General features: G+C 34.4%; 1 protein-coding gene across 2 annotated transcripts in view; it reads left to right on the top strand.

Moving 5' to 3' along the window:
- SPAG17 (sperm associated antigen 17) overlaps positions 1-16635 on the top strand; it is a 236943-nt gene that overhangs the window by 166689 nt on the left and 53619 nt on the right. For both annotated transcript variants that reach the window (XM_031967380.1, XM_031967379.1), the window contains exons 28-30: positions 1434-1593; positions 13066-13277; positions 15915-16059. In XM_031967380.1, coding sequence (XP_031823240.1) covers positions 1434-1593; positions 13066-13277; positions 15915-16059 — 517 coding nt within the window. The remainder of the gene's footprint in view (positions 1-1433; positions 1594-13065; positions 13278-15914; positions 16060-16635) is intronic.

The raw sequence follows: 16635 nt of genomic DNA, 5'->3' as shown, positions 1-16635 counted from the left end.
CAGGTAGTAAAAAGTAAGAAGGAGATTTGAAATGAAGTCATATGATTTCACTTCCAATATTTCCCTCTTGACCAAGTTGTTTTTTCTCTGTATGTACGTTAGAAAAGGTCCAAGTCTAACATCTTATATTCTGGACAGGTAGCTTTCTAACTAAAAAAGTTAATTGTTAGGCCAAAATCAGCACAAGCAGCAAAGAATCATTCCATATTTTGTTGCATATCAGCTTCAGTTTGCCCTGAGTGAACAATCATCTGAAAACACAATTTGTCTGGGCCTATGTCCTCATCTATAAAAGAGGTAATTAAGCTATTGAAGCTATCCCAGGTCTATACTTGATCTTGTTTATATACTTCCATTAATCTTCCCTAGAAGATCCATCTTCTGTGAATATGGTAATAGATAAGAATACCATAACATATATCATGAGAGACATCATGGTGCAATGAGCCAGGAAAATGTAGGTTCAAGCCCTTCCTTTGCCAGAGATTTGCTATATGACCCTAGGAATTTGGTTAAACTCTTGGTGCTTTAGGCCTTCGTGTCTTAAACTGTGATTCATGACCTCATATGGGGTCATATAATTGAATGTTGATTACATTCAGGTGATGTACAAATGAATACAATTCATTAACAGCAACTGTTTGATTTGTATATTCATTTTATATTCTCATATACCCAGGGTCACACAAAAACTTCTTGGGATAAAAGGGGTTGCAATTAGAAAAAGTTTTAAGAAACCCTGCTTTACATAACTCTCTAAACCAAGAGAACAGAACCTTTTTCTTTTCTGACAAAATGATCAACTTATAGACAAGTAGTGGAAGGTTGTACTTCTTTGCTTTCAGCTCATCATAGCCCTGCAATTGCCTTAGCAAATGATTTTGTGAATCAGACGTTCCCCACCCTTGCTCTAAATCACAAGTGGCAGAAAAGCTTGATTTCCATTGCCCCGGGGAGTTTACCTTGGAATTCTGTATATTTCTGATATCAGAGGTCTAGTTCCTATCATAAAAGTAAAAAATAGTGTCTGACCAATGGATTACAGAAGTAAATCTAAGTTGTTTCAGTAGTGTACTGTGTAATCAGAAATCTTTATGTATCAGAGTTCAACAAATTTTATTACAATTATTAATTCAAACAAGACCATTCAGTTGCTGAGTGGCTCTGTCAAATGATTCAAACTTGTTGGTCTATTAGATTGTTTATACTAATGAATTAAGCTCCAAAAAAAATTTTTATTAGAAAATCTCAGAGATACTACATGTGGCCTGAAAGCCCTATGTCCAGGAATTAATTAATTCTTTTGGCCTCAAGATTTTATTTTTTCATGTTGACTCTGATGGAAATTTTAGTGTGACAATCTATTCTTTATTGTTTGACCATATTTTCCTTACTTTCTGAAGACTTACTTGAAATATCAATGTCGTCCTTAGATCCTCTTTGCAGATGGAGCAGTGAGTTACAGTCCAGATTCTGGTCCTGTGTGTCCCCACTCCGACACCCCTACAGCTCCAGGTTCAACAGACATGAGGTACTCCTTTTGTCTACCGAAATCAGAAACTGCCCCATCTGATGCTGTCAGCTTTAAAAAAGGTGATAATGGTTGTGGTTGCCAACTCTAGTAGCTTTAAGTAATTATTTTAAATGATCCAAGAATCAATCCTTTTTATGCTCATCATTGCAAGACTTTTTATTTGACCTTTTATTGACCTGTTAATTTTTTTATTCTTTGAGCTTTGAAAATCTGCTATTTTTTTCTGCTTTCATTCGTAGGGCTACATGATGAGAGAAATAGATGAGAGAACTGAAACTCCTGGAAGGTTTAGAGGCAGGATTTGAACCCCAGATCCCCTAATTCTAGAACTAGTATGCTATTGTATTGTGTTATTTTCTAGTTAACTGTATTTCAAGATAGTTAATTATTGATTTTCTACATTAATAAAAGCGAATTTTTCATATTAATAGAAGTGACTCATGGCACAGATCACTCTTAATGATTATCTTAAGAACATTTCTATCTGGTTTTGGATGACCTTTTTGTACTTACATTTGAATGGGACTATATTATGATTTAAGGAGGTCATTCACTTCTATGGCACTTCTACAACTACACTTCAAACTTTGTTCAGTAAAACAACAATATGCCAGATGTATGCTTTGGACTGTGTTGGCAATCAGAAACCAAAGTGATTGATTTTTTTAATTACACATTATTATCGTCTTTTGGGGGGATGTAACATGTACACACACACACACACACACACACACACACATATAGAATGATTCCCAATAAACTTAGGATGGAAAATGCTGCTATCTGCATCCAGAGAAAGAACTCTCTTGCTTAAATTTTAGTCAGCACCAAAGAGAGTCACATATAGAGTCATTCCCCAAAGAAAATAATTCTGGCATAAAATATAGCACATCAACAGAGCCCCCAGTTCATGCTCAAAAGCTTATCTCAGTGTAAATCAGATTTCAGTAAATCAACACATTCTATGTTCACTTTTTTTTGTATATTTCATTGTTTTTCCCTTTTGGTCTGATTTTTTTCTTTCCCAACATGATTCATAAAGAAATGTGTTTTTTAAAAATGAAAATATAACTAGAAAAATTTTAATACACAAAAAAATCATACCAGGGAGAGTATGATATGAACAAAAGAGGAATTCAAACAAAATATTCTAGGAGCATTTGAAGAGGGAAGAAGTACTTTTATACCAAAATGTAGTGAATTATGTAGAGATGCCATATTTCCGCCAAAAGTCTATAAGTTCCTACAGAACAAATTATTTCATATGGGATCTTCCTAACTCCTATAGGACTTAACAAATGGTAGAGACTCAATCAATATTTGTTACATAAATTGAAGTTCTGAGGCGGCATGGTGTTCTAGGGGGAAAAAAAAAAGTCATATAGTACCAGACATAAAAGGAACTGGGTATGTGTCCATACTAAGTCCCATTCAGCTTTTCCCACTCTCCACTATAGGCTAGACATGGCACAAAACATTCTCTTTGGGATAGAATCCATCTCTGGAAGGAGAAGATAAACTTTGGAGCACGAATTGGGGTCTCTGTTGTTGTGTTATATTTTAAGCTAGGATTACTTTTTGGGGGAAATGACTCTCTATATGTGAGTCTATTCAGTATTGACAAAAATATTTTTAAAAAATCAAATCTCCTCTAGGACTGTGCTTTTTGACCCTGTGTGGACATCAGTACAAATAAAGCCCATAGGTGTCATTGGATAACCTAAGGCTTAGACAGAAGAGAAATGAAAAGGAAAGGAAAGAGGAGAAAATTGAATAAAAGAGGGAGAAATAAAAGAGATAGGAGAGAATGAATAAGGGAAGGAGAGATAAAAGAGAAGGAAAAAGTGGAAAACAATGAAAGTAATACAATTTACTTAGTAAGCACATAGTAGAATGTGAAATCCAGAAAGATAAGGACTATTTATATTTTTATATTCCAAGTGCCCAGCACAATGCTTGGCATTCAGTAAGTGTTTAATAAATGCTTTTGATTGATTGATCAGTTGATTGGCATACTGGAAATAAGGTGTTTATCCCTACTTCAAAACACTGGAAAACATATGTGAAACAGCTGTGACTTTTCCCCCCAGACTAACCCAGAGCAGCAACTTAGGTAAAGATGCTTTTTCTTTCCAAGCTCAATGGCTATCACACCCACATATTTCAAGGATCACAAAAGGCAATAAAAGTTCTTTAAAAGAAAGCAGCATTTGGGTTTTTTTAAACCAATTTTATTAATATTTGATTTTATGTCATCTTCCTTTTCTCATTCCCTGCCAGAAAACCATAGCTTATAATAAAGAATTTAAAAAGTAAAAGATAGGGGAAAAATTCAGCAAAACAAATAAATTCTTTGAAAAAAAACTAATGTTATATGCTGTGTTCTACTAATGTTAAATGCAATGATCCTGTAAACCTTCAGCTCTTCAAAGGACCAGGAGAAAATATCTTTTCAGGTCTCTTTTTGGAGAGCAAGTTTTCTTCACCAAAATTTCATAGCATTCAATTTTAACATGCATGGTTGTAAACATCCTGTATATTGTATTCCTTGCTCCAATTATTTCACTTTGCATCAGTTCATTTAAATCTTTTCGGGCTTCCCTGTATTCAACATTTTGCCATTTCTTTTAGCATAGCAGGATTGTTTTCCATAATGGTTATACCAATTTGTAATTTTACCAACCATTACTATGTGTAGAATTACACAGTTCTACCATTATTAACTGATCCCATCTTTTATCTTTTCAATTTTCTCTGTGTACCATGAGAATTCTGTGAGTTTTTGTTTTAAATTTGCACTTCTCTTATATTAGTGAGTTGAAGCATTGTTTCACATAGTTGTTAGTTGTTTGTAATTCTTTTTAAAACTTTGTTAATATCTTTGACTAACTGAATAGAATAGTAACTATACTCTGCCCTCATCAGACCTCATCTAGAATATTGTATTCAATTGCAGGCATTATGGTTTAAAAAGGATATTGATAAGCTGCAGGAAGAAATGTATGATGAAAGGCCTTGAGACAATATTAAGTAAATATTAGTTGAACTAAGTGGAAATATTTAACCTAGAAAAAGGCAGACTCTTGGGAGGGACATAATAAGTGTCCCCAAATATTTGAAGGTCTATGAAGGAGGAGAAGAATTAGATTTGCTCTTTTTGATCCTAGGAATTAGAAACAAAAGCAGAGGGTAGAAGTTACAGATTATTTGAGTTTGATGTCAAGGAAAAAAATCTTTTTTAACACTTAACAGCTGTCTAAATGTAGGGTGGATTACCTGGAAAAGTTGTAGGTTATCTGTTCTTAGAGGTCTTCAAGCAGATATTAGACTCCCACTTATCAGGCATGCTACTGTGGGGATTTGTTTGTTATATGGGTCAGATTAGATTGTCACTAAGATATCTCCTAACTTTTAAATTCTATGATTTTATGAAACAAGAAGTATATATGAATGTGAGGAATTTTAATCTAAATGTACATCATTTTTAAATAAGAGACTCTAGGTGACTGATGCAAAGGCTTTTCATGATAGATTTAGCATGCACAGATGTTTTAATATACTTATGCTGACAGAAGTCAAGAATGAATATATTTGAACTTCAGCTATTTTTAAAGAAATATTCTTTATTTTACATACTTTATATGCCACATTTACTTATATGTAGTTCTCATCTCACATAATTAGACATGCACATATTTTGTGGGGGGAAAATATTTTTCTTGTACTGTAGAAATATGTTTTATCTATGCCAGAGCCAATACAAGCTTGAATTAAAGAAGCAATTGGCTGTTTGCCAGTAGCTGAAGAGGGAAAGAGGAAAAGGGTACTACTACAGATTGTTAATATTTATTCCTCTCCTTCTTGATTCTGTTTATCTTCTGTGGGTTCGAGGACATCTGGTGTACAAAAGGCCTCCAATTCTGTGGGGGAAATGTGAGCATTGAGTTGGATCTGTTGCAGCTGCTTACTCCTTCCTGTAGGGGTTTCTAGGCCCATACCTAAAACCTTGAAAAGAGGGGAAATTCTAAATGTAAACTCCCCATTCAAATTATTTCCAAACCATTTTGCTCTCTGCTGTTCCATTTCACAAACACATGAAGCCCATTAGTTTCATTACTTTGATTAAAGTAGCCCTTACTTTTTGAGTATAAAAACCAAGTGGCCATCATCCACACATTCCTCATGCAATTGATCCCCCACCCCCACCCATTCACTACTCGGCTCTTAGTTTATATTATTTAGCTTATATTGACTTTGCATATCCATTAATCATCTTCTATCGAAGGTGACAACTGTCTAAAAAATTAAAATAAAAACTAGCTATTCTTCATGGTCCATCTCAAATGCCAGTTCCTTCCTGACGACTCAGTAAGAAATGACCTTTTCTTTCTCAGAATTCTCACAGCACTTTGTTCTTCTCTTATGTATTTGTGGAGTATTTTGTATATTATATAAGTTCTCTAAGGTGCTGTATAAATATGTGTGACTATGAGTCATTATAAGAATCAACACTCACTTCTTGACCTTAGGACCCAATCTCTCTTCAGTTTCCCTTAACTATGAAATGAAAGTGTTGAACTAGAAAAATATTTTAATTGAGGTAATAGCTCATAAACTTGTAATATAGAAAGTAACATGTTGATTAGCCAATGATTATAAGAAAAATATACTAAGTACAAATGAAATATGTATCATTGCTTGACTACTATGGTTTAACTGTTTCAGCTTTCAGCTTTTTAAACATTAACTTTTATAATTATTTTCTTAGCTTTCTCATTCTTAAGGTAGACCTATAAAGAGTAAGAGGTAAAACAAGGCCTTTCCAAATATTATCTCATTTGATCCTCACAACAAACCTAAGAAGTAGATGCTATTATTATCCCCATTTTACAGATGAGGAAACTGAGGCAGACAGAGGTTAAGTGATTTGCCCCGTGTCATACAGGAAGTGACTGAAGTCAGGTGAAACTCAAGTCTTCCTGACTTTAAATCAAATGCATTTTATTCACTATGCAATTTAGCTTCCTACTCTGCTGCCACACAGTCTAAGAAAACTAGAACCCAAAAGAGCCTTGGAAATTATCATCTTCAAATTCTTCATTTTGCAAATGATGAACAAAGAAAGGGAAGCGTGGTTATACAGCTAGGAAATGAAATCCCAGGAATTCAAACCCAGGTCATCCAATGTCAAGTCCAATGCTCTTTCAGATCCACTAGGCTGCCTTAAATCCCTTGGCTCCTACTTCATTATTTCTCAAGGTAAAAGTGTCACTTGTCTCCCTAGAACTTTTCCTCTTTAAATCTCGTACCTTAGAGAGATTGCTCCTCATTTTCTGCCAGCCTTCCCCCTAAAGCAGTGCTTAGCCAGCTGGACTGTGCTCCAGACTCCAAACTGAGCTTTCAGCTCAGCTCTCTCCTTTCTCAGAATAGGGGGAATCTCATGTGTCTACTGGTTCTTGCCCTGTATGTGAATATTACAAACTATCCCTTGCTTCTTAAAAGAATGATGCTCTACTTTTCCCAGAAAGAATTTTTAAAGATTTTAATTAAATGGAGCAACAAGTGAGGACATTATAGCAAGTAGGAAATAGCTTTGATGTAAGAAACATCTGCAAGTTTTATAGCAGGAAAATCATACTATAATTATTAACACATTTTAATATGTGATGATTAATGCATTAATATAACAAATATTTTCTGTGCTCAGATGGATTGAAGGAGGAAAGATTGTGGCTAGTAAAATAAATAAGCAGATACATTTTAGAGAGATAATGTGGAGCAAGAATTGACAGTTTTTACCTTCACATGATCAACTTGGTTATCAAAGTATTGTCTTAGAATTTTTGAGTTTCCTAAAACTTCCAAACATATTTGGTAAATGTCTATAACAAGTTCTATTGATGTAGGAATGCTTTGAGGAGGTCAACAGAAAGCTCAATGTGTGTTTTTCAATATTTAAAAGGCAGCACTGACCATAACAAAAAGACAAATTAGGATTGTATGTCTGGAAAAAATTTAACTATAACAATCTATAAATGAAATGAAATGTTTAGAAAAGTGAAGGATTAACCTTTCTTTTAGAAGTCCTCATGAAGACACTAGACTATTGCTCACTGAATATGTTATAAAAATTATTTTTTCACGTGTAGTTTGGCCTAGATGGCTGCTTAGGTCTTTTCCAGCTCTAAATTCTGTGATAATTTATAGAATGATAAAAACATTAGAGCTGGTTTGATATAGCTTCATTTATCCATGGAGAGATTTTTTTTCAGAAGTATATACAAGATAAAAAAGAACTTTTTATTGGTTGGGAAATATCTAAATAAACTATGGCATGAGAAATAATAAAAAGAATTCAAAGAAGCACAAGAAGATTTATCAGAACTGATACATCATAAAGTAAGGAAAATAATATACATAGTGACTACACAGATATAAGTGGAAAAGAACAGTAACATTAACACAATTGAATACTGTAAAACTTATCTCAAAGAACAAATGATCCTTTAAATACATTTTGACTTGATAAAATGACTTCTTTGCAAAAATAGGAGACCTTGGATATGGAATATGACATATACAACCAGACTAGATGAATGCTTTGGATGGTTTTTCTTGCACAAATTTTTCGCCTCTTTTAAAAAATATTCTTATTATTCTTCAGTAGGAGGCATTGCCTACTCTAGGTAGGAGATTGAGTAGAGATAGATTCAGCAAAGTCAAAGGTAATGTGAAAACTAAAAAAAAATCCATTAAAAACTTTAATTTTTTAAAAGGAAAAAGCTTTATTTGAAAAGAAGTGTGCTAGGCATTAAAATAGATGCAAAGATGAATGGCCTTTGACTTCACAGGGCTTACAATTTAAAAAGAGTGGTAAAATATGTATAGAAATAAACATAATAAAACATAGAATGTGATAAATGCAAAAAGTAAGCTATCTCCATGAAAAAATAAGTGTGTGTGTGTGAGAGAGAGAAAAAGAGAGAGAGAGAGAGAGAGAGAGAGAGAGAGAGAGAGAGAAAGAGAGAGAGAAAGAGAGAGAGAGAGAGAAAGAGAGAGAGAAAGAGAGAGAGAAAGAGAGAGACTATAGCATATTGGGAATGATGACGAATTAGAATATCTCCTACTTCTATATCAGAGGCATCTATTTCAAGCATGAATGATTAATCTAGGTCTAAATAATTTAGCAAAAGATCAAGTGAATTATCTCTTAGTTGGTTATTGTCCTTTATTCTTGAAGAGGACCAAAATTATATCATTATGTTAGATTTACAATGAGTCCAACTGTGGCTGATCAGACCAATACAAGCTTGGAAGGCACTAACACAGGTCAGGCACAAATATTTGAGATGGATTCTTTAATTTTGCACATTCAATTCTACTTTACTCAAAGAATACAACAACACTCTCTTTAATAGGATTGCCATACTGGGCAGTCTTTGCCAATATCTCTTGTATCATGCAGCATCTCTTATGTCATGCAATAATCAATTCCAAAGTTGTTCAAAGGAATTTTCACTTAATTTCCGATAGAATACAGCCTCCTTGAGAGCAAGAATTGTTTCATTCTTGTCTTTGAATTCCTGGTACTTAGCATCACATCTGAGACATAGAAGGCACATAATAAATATTCCTTGACTGGTTATTCAAAAAACTGACTCTCCCATTTTTATGAGCAATGAATTTAAGCAGATTTTCGGAGATATTTTCAGGTCAAGGAAATGCAGCATAGTAGTAATCCTAAGAAATGTTAGATATCTTTGATTGTTATAGTCTCCTCAACTGAATTGCTCCTAGAAAGAACAGTAGGTCAAGAGTCAAGAAATGTGAGTGATTGCCCTGGCTCTGACAAGAAATTTTGTTATATGGGACATATTATTTTGCCTCAGTAGTCTTCATTATCTATATTTCATATATTTTATCTAAGATACCTCAACTTTTCTATAGTCATCTAATTTGACCTCATAAGTATCACTTAGACCTGGTTGGATGAAACCTATCTGGATGGGTGTATCTTAGTCACAGAAACAGGATAGGAAAAAAAAAAAAGAGAGGAGGGGGCAGTGATGTATCATGGATGTATACTACAGACTACAGGATTAAAAAGAGAAAATGAGGACCTAAAATCGATGTAAAGAGGCTTCAATTATCCAGACATTTAAGATGTTTGTGCCTTGACTTAATTCAGTAATAATAATAATAATCTTTCTAAAGGCAAAGGAATCAACAAAGTGAGATTTTGTTTAGAATCTTATTCTAATTATCAGGAGAAATTAGTTGTTGGTAGAACCTTGGATAAAATGACTACTCCATTCAAGAGTTTATGAATGAGAAAAGGAAACTTGAGTAGTCTGACCTATACACTACACTTGGAGAAAACATTTCATCAGGTTAAGAGAAAAGTTAATTAGTGTCCTATGGACTAAAAAACTTTAGGGAAAGTCATTGTAGGAGGGATGAAAGGAATTCCCAAGAATGAAATCTTGAATGAAAAAATGCCAATGAGGAAGGGAAATGAGTCTTGTCTGAAGAGACTGAGGTCTACATGTAGAGAATACCAACAAAATTAGATTTTTGAAAGACAGATGAAGGTGAACAGATCAGCTAACAGAAGATGAGTGAAATCAGAACCTAGTTCCTATAAAATTAACATCGTGAACACTAATTCAAAATAACTTTGAAAGAGCAGTGAGAAACGCTGAGGACAACAAAATGGATTTTTGAAAAAGCTAAATTAAAAGAAAAAAATGAGAATCAAAAGTTTGTCATACATGGCTGTATCAAAGATAACTGACAACAAAGAGAAAGTAGAGCTGTTTAATTCTTATTTCATCTGTTTTCTCCACAAGAATGTGTTTTACCCTGGAAATGATAGAACAAAAATAACTAGCAATGGGTTTTTAGACAAAAAAAGGAGAATGTAAGAGACTACTTTGCTACTATTAATAAATGCAAATCACCTAGATTAATTCTATATTTCAGTTCTAAGGGTGGAGGGCCAGGTGTGACTGCTGAGTCATTAGTAGTGACTTATAAAAAATAAATAAAAGTCAGGAAAGTATATGTATCACAAGACTGAGAAGGACAAATGTGATGATTTGAAGAAAAGAGATAGTTTCAGTCTACAAAGTACAGGACTGGGAACCTGATTCAAATTCTTGGGGAAATTCTTAAAATATTCTTAATGGGATGGTGGGCAAACATCGAGGAAGGGAAATCATGATTACAAACTGGATCATTGGACTGAATCTAAGAAGATGAGATTTAATAGGGATGAATGTACAGTTGTACTCTTATGTATTAAAAAAAAAAAACAACTCCACAAATACAATATTGGAAGAAGCATGGTTAAACAACAGTTTTTCTGAAAAAAAAATCTGAGGATTCTAGTGGTCTGCAAGTTCAACATGAGTCAACAATGCAAAGGAGCAATCAAAAAAGTTAAATAGTCCTTGGGATAAATTAAGAAACCAAAGCTTTCCAAAGCAGATGATAGTCCAACTGCATTCTGCCCTCAACAGACCTGGACTTGTGTATTGGGTTCATTTCTGAGTACCAGTATTTATTTATTTGTTTATTTTGCTGGAGCAATTGTGGTTAAATGACTTGCCCCAGAGTCTCATACAGCTAGGAAGTGTTAAGTGTCTGAGGTCAGATTTGAACTCAATTCCTCCTGACTTCAGGGTTGCTGCTGTATCCACTGCACCACTAGCTGCCCCTAAGTACCATTATTTTAAAGAGACATTAATAAGTGGGTGAGTGTCTAGGGAAGACCAACAAAAGTAGAGAAGGCCTTAAATAAAGGCTATGTGAGAATGAGTTGAAACAACTGGCTCTGTTTAACTCAGAAAAAAGAAGCTGTCTCAAGTATTCAAAGGTCTGTCGTGTGGAAGAAATACTAGGTTTATTCTGTTTGGCTAAAAATGAACAAGGAATGGAATTGCACAGAGGCCAACTTGTAAGTGACCTAAAGAAAAACACCTTAATGATTCATTCAAAGGTAGTGATCCTTTTCTATATGAGTTATACTAAATAGCTTCTAACTCCCAAAATCTGTGTTCTTGTAATTAATCAATCAACAATCATTTGTTAGACATTTACTATATACTAGAAAGGCAAAGATACAAAAGAAGCATTTGTGGGATTAATGTGAATATTAAGTGAGTTAATTGAGAGTATAGTTGGAGTTTGAGAAGATGCATTATAATATTAATAATACTAAAATAATAATGATAATAAATTAATAATTGCTATTATTAATCCTTTTCCTTACATGTAGGTGGAGTACACTTTACAATTTACAAAATTGTTTTCCTTATAATTATTTTATGAAGCATAGTACCATATCCTCATTTTTAAGATAAAGAAACTGAGGCAAAAAAAAGTAAAGCTATTTGGCCATAATTACATAGACATGAAATGCCAGAATCCAGCAATTTTTTTTCTTATTCTAGATGAAGCATTCTTTCTGCATAGTAGACTGGTAGACAGGCCTGGAATGGGGCATAAAGGAGGAGTGATCTGGGTATAGGTGACCTTTTGAAGGAAAGATCTAGGATATAAAAATTGATCCAGGATTGAAGAACCAGTAAGCTGAGAGATATATATAGGAGTTGTTGCTATTGCTGATGATGATAGTGATGATGATGATGATAATCTTTTATTCTCAAAGAAGACCACTGATATCTATCAGGATGCTGGCCCAGACTTGCACATAAATTGCATATGAGTAGGACAGAGCTGCACAAACTCACTCTCTCCTCCAGAGCTCTTGAAGTCCAGCAGTGAGACAAAGATCAAGACAGTATTTGTGGAAAGGAAGGGGAATTGATCGATGAGTAGAATTTTAGGAAAATTAAAGTGGAATCATCTTTGCTCCTCACTCCATGAAATGGAAAATATAAATCTCTCAGGGTTTTACTAACATCTTTATTTTGAGGCATTTCTTCACCAATGTCCTAAACCAATCATAGTTGCTTCTTAACTTGCAAAATATATCCTAATATAGGTTTGTGTGTGTTATTGTTGAGATAAAGAGATGTTGTATATTCCCCTCCATTGACAACTTTGCTTTAAGCAAATTGTGGTTCTGAATTTTTCTCACCATCCCCAGATAAATATTAACAAATACTGACTGCAACATTAATCTTAGCAAGTTCTTGCTTTAATAGAGATACTGAGAAGTTGCCACAAAAATAATTTTGGGGAGAGAAATGTTGAACCATTCACATGGCATCATTGATTTTTTTGTGATTTGTTGTTTGTATTTCACAAAGGGTTTTAGAAAAAATATTTATTTCATCTACCCACTGAGTTCTACCAGTTCTATGCAATAATCTGAGCTTCTCTCAAGTCAATTGTTGCCTTCAATATCATCAACTATCAAGATATTGTAAAGATAAAATGCGATAATGTTTGTAAAGTATTTTGTAAACATTAATGTTCTATGTAAGTTCTATTGTCATTATTAGTACAATGTGTCAAAAATAAATGCCACTTTCATATTGTTATATTTGTTTGTGTTTCTATAGGAAAGAGTCACAAAAATACATCTCTATTATTACACAAGGGTGATTCCCATGACCAAAGTTCTTATCCACTCTTGGGAGTTGGAGAAATCCAAGGGGGCACTTGGTTTACAACCACACCTGCAGGCAATCGAATTGGCACCAAAGGATTAGAAAGACTACCAGATATGACACCGTATCTGTCCTTTCAGGCGACAGATCCTGTTGATGGAACGGTACCGTGCATTTTTTGATTGCTTTAAATTCTTGTATGAAATCTCCAAACTTGTTGGAACTCCATGGGTGTTCATTGCCAGCTCTCTCCTGTCTCCAGCAGAGGAATGGCAAAGATAATACACACACACACACACACACACACACACACACACACACACACACACACGATATACACTGTAAATCTTCCACAAAAGACTTAGCCAGTAAAGAGAGGAGAAAACAGAATTTCAGCTGAATCTTGAAGGAAGCCAGAGAGGCCATGAGGTGGAGACAGAGAGCATTTTTAAGAATGGAAACCAGTCAGTGAAAACAAAAATTCAAGAGTTATTCAGAGTCTTGGGTAAAAAGAATAACAAAAAAGTCAGTGTCAGTACATCATAGAGTCCTTGTAAAAAGAGAAAGTGTAAAAAAAAAGCTAAAAAGGTAGGAAAGGATGAGATTATGAAGGACTTTAGAAGCCAAAAAGAGGATTTTATACTTGTTCTTAGAAGTGACAGGAAACTACTGGAGTTGATTGAATGGGGTCAGACCTGCACTTCAGGAAGATTACTTTGACAGTTGACTGAAGGATGAACTAGAGCTTTGAGAGTTTTGGTGGGGCAGATCAACCAGTAGTTATTTCAATAGTCCAGGTATAAGATGATAAAGGTCTGAACCAGAGTGCTAGCTGAGTCAGAAGAGAGAATGGATTATATGTGAGAGATCTTTCAAAGGAAGAAATGACAGGATTTTGTCTTAGATTGGATATGTGGAATAAGTAATGGATAACCCAGGTTGCAACTCAGGGTAACTGGCAGGATGGTGGTACCATCAACAATAGTAAGGAAATTAGGATATGGGAAAAGTTGTAAGGGAAAGATAATGAGTTCCATTTTAGATATATTGAGTTTAAGATATCTACAGGACTTCCAGTTTGGGAAAAATGGATGGATAGAGTGATGATGATGATGATGATGATGATATCATCAATAACATTTGCACATCTCTTTATAAATACCTCATTTGACTTGCATAGCACCCCTGGGAGATAGATGCTATTGTTATCCCCATTTTACAGATGAAGAACTTGAGGCAGATGCAGGTCGAATGGCTTGCCCATGGTTACACAATAAGTATCTGAGGTCAGATTTAAACTCAGATCTCCCCAAAACCAAGACAAAGCAGTTGGGAAAATGTGAGACTGATGGCCAGGAGAGCCCTTACTGGGCAAATACATCTAAGAATCTTGTTATAAATATTGTAATTGAATCCATGAGAGCTACTGAGACCATTAAGTGAAATGATATAGAGAGAGAAAAGAAAAGGACCAAGAACAGACTCTTGGGACATTATAATAAATATATTTAATTTTAATTATTTACTTATAATTAATAATGAAACATTGTATAAAACAAAATCATTCTTAACTAACTTTTCAGTTTATTCATTATCTAAGACCTCATATCACAAGTTATATATCACCCAAAGTGTGAGACATTTTTTTCCCCTCAATGACATATACATTCAACACTGGAATTCACAAATATAGAAACACAAAATTCCCTAAGTAATCAGATTCCCCAGAGCTATCCTTCACTACAATAGATTATAAAGCCTCCCCCCAACTCCTATTCCACTTTCTTCAGAAATAGATATCTATGCCAACATAATATAACAGAACATCATAAAAACCAGAAGCGTAAACTCTCCCTGACCCCAGGAAAATCATTTAAGACTATGAGGTATGGATATAGAGCTGATCTCTATCAGGGAAGAAGAATTTCATACTTATAATCATCCATGCAAAAAAAAAGTGGCTTCAGAAAGGAGCTAGTAGGGGGTATGGTAGCAAATCACCAAAGTTAGTTATAAAAGACAGAAAACTCTCGAGTGAGGTGTGCAGTGCACTGGTAATAAGACTACATTTGGAGTCTGAGCATCTTACCCATTTTCACCAGCTGTCCCCAGTGCCTAGAATGCTCTTCCCCATTTTTGCCTATTGGATTCCCTATATCCCAGAAAAGGCTCAGCTAAAACTTCTACATTTTATAGGAAGTTATCCCAATCTCCCTTAATTCTAATACCTTTCTTCTATTATTTCCAACTTATCACACACACATAGACACAGGCACACATACAAGCATGCATAAGCATGTATGTGTGTGTGTGTGTAGCTTATTTGTTATTTGCTTGTTATCTTCCCCATTAAACTATGAGCGGCTGCAGATGGGCTGTCTTCTACCTTTCTTTGAATCCCCAGCAGTTAGTCCAATGCCTATCACATAATAGGCACTTATTAATGTTTATTGACTGACTAGGTGGTTGCACTAGAAAATCACTGAGATCCCTTCTAACTCTAAAAATCTGTGTTTAGGCAGACAATCATATAATTTTTTCTCTTTTTCCATATGATTTTGTGTGGACCAGAATCTTCACTGCTTAGATAACCTATTCATCTAAAGCAAAGAAAATTAAACTTTTTTCCAAACTTCCCTCAAAGTCCTGTGAAAAAAATTATCCATTGACTTGCTTATGATTTACAACCATTAAAAGATTCTAGATCTTACTAAGTCATCATAATAATATGTATACTTGAGTATTGCTATTAGGCAATCTATGGCCATGAGGTTTACCGTCACTGTCCCATCTCAATTCAGGTGATGACAACAAGAGAAGACAAAGTGACTATTGTGATCAAAACTGATGGGACAAGAATAGTGGATCATGCTGACGGCACCCGAATCACAACTTTCTATCAGATTTATGAAGACACTATTGTACCTTCAAATGAACTAGAAACAAGTAAGTTTATACCATCTGATCACCACAAATAGTGAATGTTCCACATAGTTATCTTGCAGTTTTGCTTCATCAGAACATCATCACATTTTAACTTGCTCCGATTCTCAGATGAACATATCAGGATAATTATATTCACTACTATGATCACAATTAACCTATAATCATAATTTCTAGTAAACCACATGCCAGTTTATATTATATATTATATGATGGAGATACAAATATAATTTATGAAATCATCCCCTACTCCCATGAAGCATCATCTCAGCAATGTCTATGGGGTCATAGTATTTAAAGCTGGAAGGATTGAGAGATCAACTGGGGTAAAAAGAGTTTCAAGTGAACTGCCCAGAGTCATGCAAGGAGACCTATGTCTTCTGTCTCTCAATCCAGGGTTCTTTCCAACTTTGTCACCATGACTTAGGCTTCAAATTTGCTTTAATAATTTTTCCATACGCTTAACATTGGTAGAACCTAGACATTTAGGATCATGATTGTCATATCTGCCCCTTCTTCTCATACCATTGTGTCTTGTGAATTACTAGGAAATTCCATTGTTTTTCTTCTGAATTACTC

Source organism: Sarcophilus harrisii, chromosome 4 (genome assembly GCF_902635505.1).
Source record: "Sarcophilus harrisii chromosome 4, mSarHar1.11, whole genome shotgun sequence".
NCBI lineage: Eukaryota > Metazoa > Chordata > Mammalia > Dasyuromorphia > Dasyuridae > Sarcophilus > Sarcophilus harrisii.
The sequence above is the reverse complement of the archived record's forward strand: the minus strand, read 5'-3'. Positions and strand labels throughout refer to the sequence as shown.